This window comes from Talpa occidentalis, unplaced genomic scaffold (genome assembly GCF_014898055.3).
Source record: "Talpa occidentalis isolate TD23 unplaced genomic scaffold, MPIMG_talOcc4v2.1 talOcc4.6, whole genome shotgun sequence".
In the NCBI taxonomy this organism is placed as follows: domain Eukaryota; kingdom Metazoa; phylum Chordata; class Mammalia; order Eulipotyphla; family Talpidae; genus Talpa; species Talpa occidentalis.
Genome location: NW_023604972.1, coordinates 39545754 through 39561811, shown reverse-complemented (window position 1 = coordinate 39561811; position 16058 = coordinate 39545754). Strand labels below are relative to the sequence as shown.

At 36.5% G+C, this 16058-nt stretch overlaps 1 protein-coding gene across 1 annotated transcript in view; it reads left to right on the top strand.

The window, feature by feature from the left end:
- LOC119260309 (transmembrane protease serine 11E-like) overlaps positions 1-16058 on the top strand; it is a 90174-nt gene that overhangs the window by 53565 nt on the left and 20551 nt on the right. The window contains exons 2-3 of the mRNA XM_037529296.1: positions 12002-12123; positions 13819-13943. Of these exons, the coding sequence (XP_037385193.1) occupies positions 12002-12123; positions 13819-13943 (247 nt within the window). The remainder of the gene's footprint in view (positions 1-12001; positions 12124-13818; positions 13944-16058) is intronic.

Genomic DNA, 16058 nt, shown 5'->3' with positions numbered 1-16058 from the left:
GGAGAAAATGTGTCCCTATGCACAGGCATACCTGCCTATAGAATGTATGGGTGAAGAAACAGACTATATGTAGATTATTATAAGAAAATGCACATACAAAGAGGAAGGGTGATGGTATGATTTTAATTTCATTGGTGGTTTTGGAGAACATTTTAAAGAATTCACTGACTGCTCTTATTTTCTAAAAACTGTCTTTGTACTTAAACAAGATAAGAATGTGAATTAACTTTCCCAAGCTATCTCAAAGTTGATCCATGACTGAGTGTACAACTTCAATGACATCTTTACTATTTTCTAAAAAGAATTATAACATTTGCTATTATGTGAAAATCAAGTTCATCTCAGTGTAGCATTTCCTTCATTGAATTCATCAAAGTGTAGTAACTGTAACCAGTGGACCTTTGTTAATCTTTTATTATTGTCTGCTTTCAATATGTACTTAGCAATGAAATTTACAAGTATGCCTGATGGCTTTAGTGCTTGAGATTGGGGTGAGTTGAACAGTTGAGGAGCATAACTTTTAAGATGGTAAGTGGTGAAGAGGGTGCTCAGCTGAGTTTCCTGGCTTTGACAGGGACAGGGTTTAGAGGAACTGCACTAAGAATTTTGCAAATCACATTCCTTTGGGCATGTTCTCATGGAAGATTGTGAGTGAAAATTTTGAAGAATGCGCTCATAGTTTCATGTGTAATTTAATAGATTTGATATGCGTGGATGAGAGAATAGGAAAGTTTTAAGAAGCTGAGAAAGAAAAATGGGCTGCAGAGACAAGTCATGCCAGATCCTGTAGCCCAACCTTTCCTCAGTTACATACATGGCTGCATGTTTGGGCAATTTCTGTGATTTTCAAACCAGAAATCCTGATATGATAAACCTCATTTTATGGGAATCCAACACACTCATAGTCATCATTAAATTTTGTCTTGACACCTGATATCTGAAAATGCCAGATGATATCACAAACTGAAAAATGGGTACGGAAGGATTTAGCACTTTGTTTAAAGTTGAACTCTGAGTCACTGCACAGCAAAATAATAACTGCTGTCATTTGTTTCATAGTATTAGGTGCCAACTTTAGCCCTAAAACTAGGTGCATATTATTATACCCATTTTAGATATGAGGAAACTGAAGCTCAAACAGTAACATTATTTGCCTAGGGGTGATAAATGGCAGAAATGGGAATTAACCAGGACTATGTGACTCCTAATCTATGCTATTTAATCACAATGCTATTCCATCCTCACAATGTCTTTTTCTAATTAGGTGTTTCTACTGATATACTGTTTTATTTCATGAAGAGAAGATAAAGTTAAATTTACAAGGGGCTATGCTATATTCAATGGATAGTGTTCTCAACAAACTTTACAGACTGGGAGACAGGAAGCATTGATGCCTATATTTTAGAAAATAAGTGATACCACACTCAAAGATTAAGTAATTTGTATGTGGTTACAGGAATGAGTGAGTCAGTCAAAACTAGATATAAAATCTGCCCTCATAGTTCATATATATATATATATATATATATATATATATATATTCAGCCCAACACTGGCAGGAGAGGAGTTATGTCAACACAGGTGACTACATGACTCAATGGATATTATCATCAATATTATTATTACTATTTCCATTTACATATATATATATACATAAATTTCCTTTTAAAAATTAGTTATTGTACAGCAAAATGTCAATCAGGCCATATTTAGTAAAATTCAGATAGTACTTGGTAGGAATACATACATATATTCATGTATGTATATGTTCATACATGAATATACATGTAGTATTTTTATATTTATATACACAAGTCCAACATATATTTTCTAAATGATTTTTTAATTTTTTTTAGATTTATTTTTATTTATTTATGCATATAAGAACTGGGGTGTAGGTCAGAGATGCAGGGCATGAGAGGATTCACCAGAGACAGAGTGGGGAGCAGAAAAGGCTGATCCACTGAAATACACTGCTGAGGGGAGCAGTGGGCGAGACAGGAGAGGTCTGCTGCACCTTGTGGGCCAGCTCCCTGGCCGGGGATCGATCCCATGCCTCAGTGGCTGGCTGTAGCTTCACAGCATTGAGACTTCAACCCCTATGCCACCAGGGAGGCCCAAGGAAAATGATTTTAATATTATCATAACTTCACAGATAGGGCAATCAAAGATTAGGAAGACTGAGACTTGCAAATCTGAGAGTAAGTGACTGTACGGTTGGAGTTTGAACACACATGACATAATTCCAGCCCTGTGTTGTCTAATATTCACTGCTTCCTCCATCATATCATGATCCCTGTTAGAATAAGTATTCCCTTATTAAATAGAGCTAACGTTCCTTGTTTTTCAGTTAGCTTAATCTTAGTGTCTCAACTTTCCTCATCAAGAAAATACCAAAGATAATAAATAATACATCTAAAATATTCAAACTAACCTTTCAAACTATAATACATTCAAGCTTTAATTAGCACTTGAACTTATGTTATGGGATTCCACAGGAAAACTAGATTTGGGCTTCTTAAATAGAGTTCTAAATCTTAGGACCAAATTGTATACTTAATGACTGATTGTTGGCCCAACTCATAGATTCTTTGGGCTAGATGAGTCCAAAGATGAGTAGTTTTCCAATTTTCTTTACTAATTGAATACCATTTCCACATTAGGCCTAATGAAAACTCCTTGTTGCATAGAGTTGCTACTGCTGGAGTGGGCCTAGGGCTTGGGAGCCTCATCTAGTGTATCTTCTTATCCTCTCAGGCACATGTGAAATAACTTGAGGATATTTGAACCCACTTTAAAAAATTGATTTTGTTAGGAGGAAAGGAGGTTGCCCTGTAACAGTGTCTCATTATGAAAGAAGAAATAATAACAATAGCCAAGGTTTTTTTTTTTTTTTGAGCATTTACTATGTGCCCAGCATGGCACCAATTACTCTGCAAGTCTTATTTCACTTAATCCCTAGAAGAACCTTATAGTTAGAACCACTCATTATATCCATTTTTATTTTATTTTTTATTTTTTTTTTAAGATTTATTTATTTATACAAGAACTGGAGTATAGGCTAGAGACGCAAGAGAGTGAGAATTCACCAGAGACAGTGCAGGGAGCAGAACAGGCAGACAACCGAAAACACTGCTGAGGGGAGCAGCAGGCATGACAGGAGAGAGTTCTGCCATGCCGTGTGGGTATCTCCCTGGCCTGCCGGGAATTGAACCCATGCTGCAGAGGCTGCGGACAGCTTCACAGCACTGTGCTCAACCCACTGTGCCACCGGTGAGGCCCTTTATTTTATTTTTTAAATATTTATTTTTATTTATTTATGTATACAAGATCTGGGGTGTAGGCCAGAGGTGGGGGGTGGGGTGAGAGGATTCACCAGATACAGTGGGGAGCAGAACAGGCAGACTGACTGAAATACACTGCTGAGGGGAGTAGTGGGTGAGACAGGAGAGGTCTGCTGCACCAAGAGGGTTAGCTCACTAGAGGGGGATTGAACCAGGTCACAGTGGCTGTTGGGTGATATCTTGCTAACGCTGAGACTTCTACCCCTGTGCCAACAGGGAGGCCTGTATTTATTTCCATTTTTACATGAGGGAACATAAACTCAGAAAAGATGAGCAATTTGCTCAGAGTCAACTAGTTTGAGTCAGAAGACCAAACCCAAACTGTTTGAGGTCAAAGTACATTCCTTTGTATTCTAAGCAAGAAAACAGAAGTCATTTTCTTAAAGTCATAGAGCTTATTATAAAGAGTGATAAGGAGATCATAGATGGAAATTTGGTCTCCTGATTTATTCATGCTGAATGTATTTGCATTTCAAATACTTCTAGAGAATATCAAATAAAAGTATTTTATTATCTTTCCTATATACAGTAACTACAAGATAATTATATTTCTTGATATCTTCTTTTCCCAAAGATCAATATATAAAAGTGACAATTTACTTTGATTGCAACTAATCTGTTTTGCATATTATAATAGTATCAGATTCCTTATAACAGAAAACCTAGAATAACAGTGCCTTATATAAAATGGAGTTTTATTTAATTTTATTGAAAAACAAGTCTGGAGGTAGGGTAAGTACTGATAGAACAGTTCACAAAATAATAAGGAATTATTTTGCCCATGTGCCCTATCAAATATGGAAGATATTATTATAAGGAAAAACAAAAATTTGGGATAACATCTGTAAGTTTCTACCATAGACAGGTTAAATTTGAAGATGAAAAACTATATCCCATTGTGATAGTAACAAGCAGATGGACATATGCGCCTGAAGCTTAGACAAATGATGTGAGTAGCAGTGATAGATTTGGTAGCCATTAGCATATAGACACGCATTAAAAAATATGGACACTGGCAATAGAAAATATTTTATTCTTTTGGATAAAGTAATACTTTTGTCTTAATTTTCATGTATACACTTATATAGCAACTTCTTATTCTAATATGTCTCAGTATATTTCACTGCATGTCATTATTAAAATGACACTACATTAGTGCCTCATTAAACTACAGTGAGTATATAGTGATCAGTTTTATAAATTTTGTGTTCCATCCAAAAGTTAAGATTCAACATTTCCATATATCACCAATTAGCAAATGAGAAGGAAGTTCATTCATCAACAACTTTACTCGGAAGAATGATGTAAATATATACATAATCCATACATTTTCCAGTTGTCTTTCATCACTAAATTATTGTTCAGATAGAGTTTTGTTATGCACAGAAATTTCTAGATTACCTGAGGAATTTTTTTTTTTTTAAGATGTATTTGTTTATGTATACAAGAACTAAGGTGTAAGCCAGAGGTGTGTGGGGAGTGTGTGTGTGTGTAGAGGATTCACCAGAGAAAGCGGGGAGCAGAACAGGAAGATCTACTGAAATACACTGCTGAGGGGAGCAGCAGGCAAGGTGGGAGAGAACTGCTGTGCCATGTGGGTTGCTCCCTGGCTGGCAGGGATCCAACTAGTGCTGCAGTGGTTGGATAGCTTCATAGTGCTGTCTTTAACCCTTGCGCCACCAGGGAGGCCCTACCTGAGGAATTCTTACTAGAGAAATAGCAAACTAGAGGACCCCTCAGGGTCACAGCATGCGTTCCAAATGGCAAATTCCAATCCTAGGAGCCCTCAATAGCTTCTACAAAATGTAACCTTATGAGTCTAGAGGCTTTAAAACTCACTTAAAATGCAAGTAAGATAGAAACTTTTTGATTTACTCTTATGTATGTTTTTTGGATTGTTTCAAATGATTTGCAGCCCCTTAGTTTGACCATTCCATATTATGTGGCATATAAGCAGAAATATTTTTAAAAAATATATGACAGTTGATTGTTTTAGTAAATGCTGAACAGTAAATAAAATAACCAAGTTTTGCTAGGTTATTTGTATCATGGGACACTAAGTTTGGTGAAAATCAAAGAGTTTCCAGATCAATTAAAATCTCCATTGTTTTTAACGAGGAAAACGAGAGTGCACACATCAGTTAGGGAATAGGTGACTTGTGTGATATTGAATATGCTCTTGGCGTATTCATATAAGAAAGTAAGGACTTAGATGAAAGGACTCAATCTTTACATAAAAATATTTTAGTACAAAGATGCAGCTCACTGGTCCTTCAGTTATTTCCACTACAGCTTTCACAGGAGGCATCTAGACAAAGCACGAGAAAGATTTTGTAGGAGGACATCTAACATTGCAAAAAGTTTCTCAGAGTCTTTACTCTCTATTGGCAACCTCAGAGTATCTCTAGTTCCTATGTCTCAACCCCTTTTTCTTCCAATACACATGTCATACATACTCAACCCGCTCCTGTTAAAACTTATTTTTCTTTCACATTTTTAAGTGTTTACATTTCCTTATGACTCATGGCAACATTTCTGTAGGAAACTGCTGCTTTAAAGCTGCTTGCTCAGATCCTGCCAAATTTAGTATTTTAAACTGGAAAGAATTTAAGGAGAAACAAGCAAATAGATTAGTGGAATTAAGGGTTAAGATAGTTCAGTTTGTAAGTCTGTAAACTTATTTACTTAATAATATCTTTAATTTTTACCACCCTGTTTCTCTGTGATTATAAATTTCTAGAGGTCAGCAAAGTGTCCACCTAAATCTCAGTTTGTAATTTTCTCTGCTGTACCAAATCTGATTAGGAACTTAATGACCTTGATGACAATGCAATGGAGTTCAAAGCATTCCTTACTGTTGAGTTACCACTAATACTTGTATAGTACGTGTCTCTAACAAAGTCTGATGATAGCATATGTTATCTTCATAACTTCCTTTTAAAGTAGGTGGGAGGAAAGATATTATCACTAATGTTTTATGGTTGGTTAAATATGGGATGCATAGACTGTAAGTTGCCTAAGTGATAGGTTATATAGTCATTCACAATATCTATTCACTTACCACTCTACTAAATAATAATATGTTTTTTTAAAATCCATTTTTATACCTACTATTTCAATAATCTTTAGATACTTTATAATGTGAAATACCATGTAGAGTCATTTGAATATGATGAAGTATTGTCAGACATTTCTGAAAATTTTCATAGAGCTTCTTATCGGAATCATTTCACAATGATTCCCCCTCACTCATCCAACTGCTTTTAATAATAGCAATTGATGCCACTTGTCAGAATTTAGGGACATACTGAGAGTATTGTAAAAATACTTTTTATTGCTATGCTAAGAATAATGTAGAAAATATAGTTCATTACATTATACAGTATTCTTGTGCGTACTTAAAAATTCTATTGCTGTTGAGCTCAGTTTTTATCTGTTGGTGATATGAAAAGAATGTATCTAAGCAGAGTTTGTTTTATTCTTGAGTTGGCTGTTAGAAAGCTATAAATTTTGTGTCATAACTTAAGTAAAGGCTGGGCCTCCCTGGTGGCGCAGTGGGTTGAGCACCACGCTGTGAAGCTGTCCTCAGCCACTGCAGTGTGGGTTTGATCCTGGCTGGCCGGCGAGAATCCCACATGGCGTGGCAGACCTCTCCTGTCACGCCTGCTGCTTCCCTCAGCAGTGTATTTCTGTTGTCTGCCTGTTCTGCTCCCTGCCTCTGATGAATCCTCTGGTGAATCTGCCTCTGGTGAATCCTCTCACCCTCCCGCAACTCTGGCCTGTACCCCAGCTCTTATATAAAAACAAATCTTTAAAAAAAAATTACCTAAGTAAAGGACTCAAGGGGAATTTTGATATGAAGTTTCATTATTATTTCCATTTTATGCTTTTGCTTATCTTTGCTTTCATCTTGTACCTCTAAATTTAATGCCACATAAATCCATAGATGGTTTTATATATACATACACGTACATTGTATATTATATATATACACATGCACTGGTTTAAGGTGGCTTAAAAGGATATCTATGTATGTGTGTATGTATATGTATATATATATTATATATATACACATACACTCACACACACATATGCATACATATCCTTTTAAGCCACCTTAAACCAGTTTGGAAGAAAATGAAATATAAATAGAACAATGAAAATAATAAGCTTCCTACCATTTGTTTTCAATGCTATAAAAGAGAAATGGAAAGAGTTGTTTAGCAATCAGACTACCTTAGTATAATTGTAACTTTTCTGTATTATTCATAAATAGCATTGTAGAAAATGAATACATCATCCAGTGCAAAGACCTGGCTTATACTATCAGAAACTTTATAGATGTGTTTGGGTATTAGCAAATAGGACAAAAATATGTTATTTGTAATTCTATACAAAGTAATTTGTTTTCTATTTCTTCTTAAAAACCCAGCAATAAAAACATAGGATTAATGCACACATATACAAAATTTAGTTTCACCCTAGATATTTGTATAGTTTTATTCTAGAAAAAAGAAAGATTAAAGATCTCACCAATATTAGCTGGTATGAATTTTCCACACATACAAAAAGTATCTGAAGATTTTGTGTGGCTGCAATAAGCAGACACTACACTAATCACTAAAGAATGAAACCAAACACAATAAAAATGAAATAATACTATTAAATGATATTTTAAGTCTTTAGCACTGACTTAACGGAATTATCAATGTCATAAGGTACTATGCTGTTACTTATATGCAGCATCATCCTTTCTGTTTTTGTTTGGCTCTTGTTACATACATACATTCAATGACAAAAAAATAATAGGTCTCCTGAAATTAATGTCCCCTTATTTGCATTAATCATTTTCTGTACTATATAACTTTTACAGTAGATCAAATAATTGTTGGAAAATCTTATGTTTTGAACATAGGTGAAATAGAAATATTAGCCATAAAGTTTGATCATTATATAGACTCCTATACTGAAATCAGGCTTTACTTAAATCATCATTATTTTCATAATCTCTGATCTGTCTTTCTTATGTGTAAGTTCTTTTTTAAGATTATACAGAAGTGTTTTGAGAAAGATGGACATTCACATGGTAGCATTGGCAAATGGTCAGTTCAATTTGGTTTAGTCAAGCTCAGTTCAGTTCCCTCTGAATATTTCTTGAGCACATGGTCAGGGAATATAGAGATAAGTAAGACTAAGACCCTATCCCAGGAGCTCAAATGCCTACTGTACTGTGATACTCAGCATCCAAGAGACCTGACTGAAGTGGAGGGTACTTTTTTAAACTGGCTGTTTAATATACACAGGTTTTTATGATGTAATTCAAGAACAGACTCTCAGATGAGGCAACAGGAGCAAAGCCAAAGAGTTTGAGAGTTTGTAGGGAAGAGGGTGAATACCAGAGTAACTGAAGCTGACTTGGGTTTTAAGTAATATCAGTTATTGGTTAAATCACCTCTAGAAAGACAGCTCATAGCAATGGAGAATGATTCAAGACTTGGGAGACTGAACAAAAACCTATTATCAAGTGATAGGACAAATCTTAGTGAAAGTACAAGTTTGGTGGGAATGAGATTGAAGACAGACTACATTAGAGTTGCCAAGAGAATGAATCTAGAAAATGAAAAGATCATCATAGCTTCCTAATACAATTAGCATTGACTTGTAGGCTATTACCCAAGTTAGTAATCAGTAAACTATGACCCAAGGGCCTAATCTGGCCCATCACATGCTTTTTGTTTGCTGCTTGAGTGAAGACAGGTACTTTTAAATGGTTGAAAACAGATAAAAAGAAAAATAATCACATGATATGTGAAAATTATACTGTAGGGTAAGGTAAAAAGTATCAGGCTTTTCTGCCCTCCCGCCATTAGGATAGATGACAGAACCCTGTGGTCCTGAATGCATGCCTGATAGTGGGCACCTGGAATAGGGTGTGGGCATATGTAGATGGGATTCACCTGGGCTAAGACTGGGCTTATAAGGGCAGTGTCATGGGGACACCAGCAGAACAGAACTACCAGAGAGAGCAGAACCACAAGAGCAGCAGAGAACAAGGCAACCAGAGAATGCCAGAGAGCCCTAGAAGAGTGAAGACTTGCTGGGGGCTGGGCGGCCTGCCAGCCTCCTGGCCCCCCAGCACCCCTGCCTGCTGTGTACCTGGTAAATTCCAATAAAAGCCTGAAAAGCCACTGAGGGCTCCAGAACTTGTCCTTTACCCGGTCTGCTTGGGTCATAGAGATCCTGATCTGTCCATCCTGCCCCTACATATACCAAATTCAAATTTCAGTGTACAGAATGTGTTACTGGAAATACCTATACTCATTTGTTTATGTATTGGCCATGACTACTTTTGCACAGCAGCTGCAGAACTGAATAGTTACAACAGAGAAAGGTGGCCCAGAAAGCCCAATACAGATCTAGTTGGATCTTTACAGAAAAGTTTGCTGAACTTTGGTTTAAGTAGTTGATAATATTTGGAACCACCAGCTATATAGATATGGTTGACATGTTCATTCAAAACTGTTCATTTGGACTGAGCTGGTGAAACATGCAAATTAAGAATATCATTATAGAAAATGAACAGAGTTTGAGATTCACTATTGATCCACGGTGGTGATGTTGTGTAGGGGCTTGTTTTGGTAGACTTCCCTCTTAAACACTGTGAGTCTTGTCTTTCCAGTCTCCAGTGTTGCCATGTGGTTTATTTGACAGTTACTGCTTTTATCCCCTTTCCTTTTTTTTTTTGTTTTTGTTTTTGCTGCTTTGCTTTTTTAACACTATTCTAAAGATGACATATTAACAAGTGGTATTGGTAGTGCAACTCTGGACATATTATCTTTTGGAATAGTAAGACTTATAGAAATGCACCTTGAATATTAGGACTTATAAAACGCACCCATATTTTAATTGCTATGTTAACCTCAATAGGTATATTTATCAGCTATAGTCACTATCTAATCACACACGTACCCAAACTGAAAAGAAAAATCATACAAAGAAATCAATTTGATACCATTGAAACAGTTAGAATTTAATCATCTATCTGAGGTGATTTTACATAAGGAGATTCAGCTAAGTTTTAGCAGGATGCACTAATTATTGACAGGGTTTATGCGCAGGAAGGTGTTAATTACATAAGTGCCTGTTGACATGTAACATGGATTTGTTCCTTCATTTTGGTAAATTTTTTTTTAAAGATTTATTTATTTATTTATACAAGCACTAGGTACAGTCAGAAGCACGGGAGGGTGAGAGAATTCACCAGAGCCAGAGCGGGGAACAGAACAGGCAGACTGACGAAGAAATACACCGCTGAGGGGAGCAGTGGGCGGCAGGAGAGGTCTGCTGTGCCATGTGGGACCCTCGCCCGGTGGGCCGGGATTGAACCAGCGCTGCAGAGGCTGCAGGCAGCTTCGCAACCCAGCGCTCAACTGCTGCGCCACCGGGGAGGCCTCATTTTGGTAATTTTTTGAGCACACTTTTACCACATATAACTTGGAGCAATTCAATAATGAATAACTTACTAAGAGAACAACAAAAAAGTAATTAAGAAACAGGATGAATCAGTTTGACAAACAATACATACTGACTGGGAAGGGAAGAGCTAATGTTTCAAATCACAAACATCTCAGTAATGTGCTCATTACCCATATTATTAATAATTAAATAATGAAGATAATAATCATAGTCATTGTTTTTTATACAGTGATCCTCTATTTGTGCACTCAAAATATTACAATGTTATTTCTATGTTTACATAGATCATCAGGTCAGGAGGCCTGGAATTTTATCCCTTTTTTCATATTGAGAAAAGTAAGGGAGAGAATTGAATCTGTTGGTTCAAGAGTATACAGTAAATAAGTTGGTGATAGCATTTTGAAAAATCTCTTGTTTAATCGAGGTGTTTTAGATGGATTCTCTTTTCTCTTTGTCCCACTCTATGCTTCTTATCTCATTCAAAACTAATAAAGACAGAACACTAAAATAGTTATGAAATGCGGGTTTAAGGGAAAAAAGGACACACTGGTACTTTGGACATGATAATGTGCAGGACTCCATGTATAAACACCATGGTTTTTCTTATTTAAAAAAAATCCACTACAATATAAAGTACATAAGTTAAAATAAAGTCTCATTTCTATTCCACTTCTTAAAATTAATAATTGTGTCTCTACATATTTTGTTATCCACAAAAATAGATGGTTTTATTATTTACAAAAACTGGAACATGGAATTCATATTATTCTGCCAACTTTTTTTTTATTAAAATGTGTCACTGACCTTTTGCATGTTAACACATGTAGCTCTGCCTTAATGCTACGATTGTTTACTTTTCTGTCATACTTAAGTTGTTGTGGAATAAATAGAACTGATATTTCAGAATTCTGCATAATGACCATATACTTTTGATAATTATGTCATATTTCCTATAATTACAAGTTGGAATGTTTTGACAGTAGTAGAGAAGCACCTCCCTCCCCTTGTACCCCTCAAAGTTTTGCTTACGTCTGCTATATGCATCTCCTTTCTTCTGCAACAAGTGGATAGCAAGCATTCAGGGATGAAAGAACAGGAGTCAGTTTTTAGACACATCTGCACATAAAAAAATAACCATCACATGGAGAAGTCTTTTTATATTGCAATAATTGCCATTCTAGGAACAGGTGTTTGCAATTCCACTCAAGGGAGAACTGGAGATGGAAGAGATTGGAGAGAGGAAGATGAAGTTCCCTTGGTTACGGCCCCATGGGAAAGTCACAGGTACATGGGAGGAGACCAAGTAAAGTCCCTGGAGCCTTCTGCTACATCCCAGGGCCTTAGGCAGGGGTAGAGTCACGATGTAATGATGACACTACTCACTTCTGCAACGATGTTCCCATAGAACAGAACTTCATGTCAGAACCAGGATGTGATGATGGTGTGGCAGGGATCAAATGATAATATCATTTCCTGGCCCTGTATCACTGGGAAACAATATCTCCTTGATTCCTGTAAGCTAAAATTATATATTATGAAATGCTTTGCAGTTTGCAAAAAGTTTTCACGTTGATAATGGGTTCTTATAATCCACCATGTTCTTCAGACAGAAGAGGTATTCTGTCCCTTATTGACAGATGGAGAAACTCAGCTTAGAGTTTGCTCAAACTACAAGTAAGTGAGGGAAGAGCTGGATCCAGAATTCTCTTTATTCTAATTCAATCCCTGGTTTCTCTCCAGGATAACAACACATTCCCCTCTGATTTTCTTCCCATCCTCATGTACCAGACAGGCTTACAGAGATAAGAATACATACCACTGAGTCTACCAACTTGATAATTAGTTCAAGAAATTTAAAATAATCAACTCTATACCCAACTCTGAACTTGGAATATAAATTTAAACTCTGTACTCAACTCTGACTTCTTGTTTCATTTTTTCAAACTTTTGAACTTTCTTAGCAAGGGAAAGGAAAATTTACTTATCAAACAAAAATCAGGTTGACCAACATCTTTTAGCATTATGTGTTTTCAAGACAGAACACATGGGACAGGTTGAGGGAATTTCATCAGAAGGGATATCCTGAAGCATCACTGAAGTTTAGAAGTAAATATTAGCTCAAAACTCAGGTTCTTCAGAAGAATTCTCTAGTTACCTCTTAATTGTATCCTCAAAGTTGGGTTTAGAGATAATAAGAAAAATAGAGATAAATAGAATTAGAAACTCTTTCTGGAACTTGGCATAGTTCAAGCTATAACATGTTTCATAGGATGTTGAAACTTTTAGAGTGTTCAAACAGGCTTTAAATGTTTTCATAGCTCTTACAGTGCATAACTCAGTGTCTTTGCACAGCCAGAGAAAATAAATTACAGCTAACACTTAGCACTTTCTATATGCCAGGCACTGTTGTAAACACTTTATATACGGCAATTTATTTAACCCTCCCATAAATACAATGAGCAAAACCTTAACCTATATCACCTGGTCCTATACCATCTTTATTTTATTTTATATTTTAAAGATTTATTTATTTATGCATGCAAGAACTGGGGTGTAGGCCAGAGGTGCAGGGGTGAGAAGATTCACCACAGAGAGTGGGGAGCAGAACAGGCAGATCTACTGAAATACACTGCTGAGGGGAGCAGTGGGCGAGGCAAGAATGGTCTGCTGCACCATGTAGGTTGCTTGGTGGCCAGCAGGGGATTGAACTGGTGTGGCAGTGGCTGGTGATCGCTTGATAGCACTGTCTTTAACCCCTGTGCTACCAGGGAGGCCCCATCTTCATTTTATTGTGAAGGAAACTGAGACACAAATTTTTTGCCTATAATACAGCAACCAGAGCCAGGATTGTCTTCAGCTGCTTGGGATTGTGACCTGTTCTAAACTAAAACAGTACTCTACCACCTCGGTGTCCCAAATTCCCCAGAAATATCTCCTTTCCTAAGAGATGGGTACAGTATGCTTTGCAATATCATTAATCTATTGTTTTCTTTTTCAGGCCAGCTGTGGTGAGAGTCAGAAAGAGAGCTTGTTTGGAGCCCTGGGTTATTGGCCTCATCACCTTTATCTCCCTAATTGTACTGGCAGTGTGCATTGGGCTGATTGTTCATTATGTGAGATACAGTAAGTATGGGATGTCCTGGCATCATGAGATTTATCCCCAATATTTCCTCGTGTCCATTCCTGTTTTGATTTGCCTCAGGCTTACTCATTCATTACTTGTAATTCATTTGCATGACAGGTTCAAAGAATTTTTACCTGCCTTGTCTCTCATTTCATCCTCACAAGCCAGGGAGAATTCTTTATTCTATCTTTGATGTAGTAATGCCCCTGCTGGGAAGAGGATGCTAGTTTTTTTAGTGATAAGCAAGTCTTTTTAAATTTTTTTTTTATATTTAAAGAACAGGCTTATTCAAAAAGGGACAGAGAAGTAAAGGACACTTGCACAGACACAAGCAGGCAGGAAGAGCCGCCAGTGATAAGCAAGTCTTAGGTAGAGGAAGGTCAGAGGACCCCAACATATTGAGTTGTTTGGGGTCATACGGCAATCTCCTTGATTTAAAATAATTCCAGCTCATTGAAATCCTGACAACTCATAGAGAAGTAGGCTGTATTCTGTATTAGTAAGTTGGAAAAATGCTCAGAGTGATATAATGTTGAATGAGTGTCTGGTTTTGTTATTTTAAATCTTATCTTTGGATATATTGCAAATGATTAAAGGGATGGGATGTGAAAATCAGGTGTATTGTTCCTTAGAAGGACCATAAGTCTGTTATTAGAAAGATCCCCAGGAACCTTAGACCTGTTCTTCCAGAGTATAACAACCCTTCTGAAGTTTTCTTCTGCCTTACCTCAGGTTAATCAACTCCACTATGACTTATGGGTTTAATATCTCCCTTGGTGGTTAGATAATGCTTTGATGTTTAAGACCCCGTAACCAAAGAAGCTAATCACCTGATTATAATTTAATTGGAATTTGCAGACACTATTTTCTGTAAACAGAAATGGTGGTCTGTAAGGTGGTTATTTTCTTCCACTAGCTGACACAAGTTCAATATTAGTTTCCAAAACAAGGTGGATCATTTGTGGGAAGTTTAAAGAAATATTTAAAGTACAAATGCTTTTGGTAAAATTTACCCACTTGCAGGTTTTTAAATTTGAAGTATCTGTATTTTGGTAATTTCTCCAGAGCATGTTTTCAACAACAAAAAAGAAAAGCTGAAACAACATTACAATTTGGCAGTTCTGTTATAAATGGGTCAAGTACAATTATGTTGTGTCATTATTATTCTCCATGGATGCCTAAGACTATGTTTTATTCACTTTTAAATTTCCAGAACTTAGGAGAATCTTGTCTCATATCAGCTACTTAATTGATGGCTAGTGACTACGGAATGAAAAAAAAAATGAATGAGTCATAGCTACGATATTTTCTTGGGGCATACTTCATGAGAGATTCTAGAGGTCTATTTACCTCAGTGAGAGAAAATGTTTTTTACTACTTCTCCTTTATCTTTTTTTCAAACCAAGTGGTATAAGACTTACAAACCTTACTCATACACATACAATGCAAACCTGGCAAGAATTTCCAGTAACCTATTCCTGAATGCTATTGTTTGGATGATCAGCTGAGTAACAGGGAACACAAAGTTACACTGCCCACACAGCACACCTGAACAAACAGCAATTGTTGTGATGTGTGTGTTACCGTCATATTGTGACCTGCCCTCTGCTTGGGACGTAAACTAAGAACAAGTGGCTATAGCACATAAGCATTTAGAAACTGGCACACCTAGATAAGCAAACCAGACCAAACAAATCTGTTCCAGATGGAGGTGATCAGGTTTGAGTAACATCATTTTGGCATAAAGTCCATGACAGCATAGTACTGTGCCTGCAGTTTGAGTCCAGTGACCTTTGGAGCTATATGTCTTTGGAGCTATATGATTTGAATGACAGAAGGTGAATCTGTTATGATCAACATCACTGCAGGAATCACAAATCTATTCTCTTTTCTAGGACCTATTATTCAATGTGTGCCTAGGTACCAGCAATGTTACCAGAATCTAGGAACTTGTTAGAAATATAGAATGTTGGACCCAACTTTAGTCCTAATGTGAACTATATATAGTTCAATATTTCAATAAATTAAGAATCTTACTTGAAATTATGTATATTACCAGTGATCTGTGTACTTTACGTTGCCCTGGCCATTCAGGGCAAGGTCAGTCATGAGAA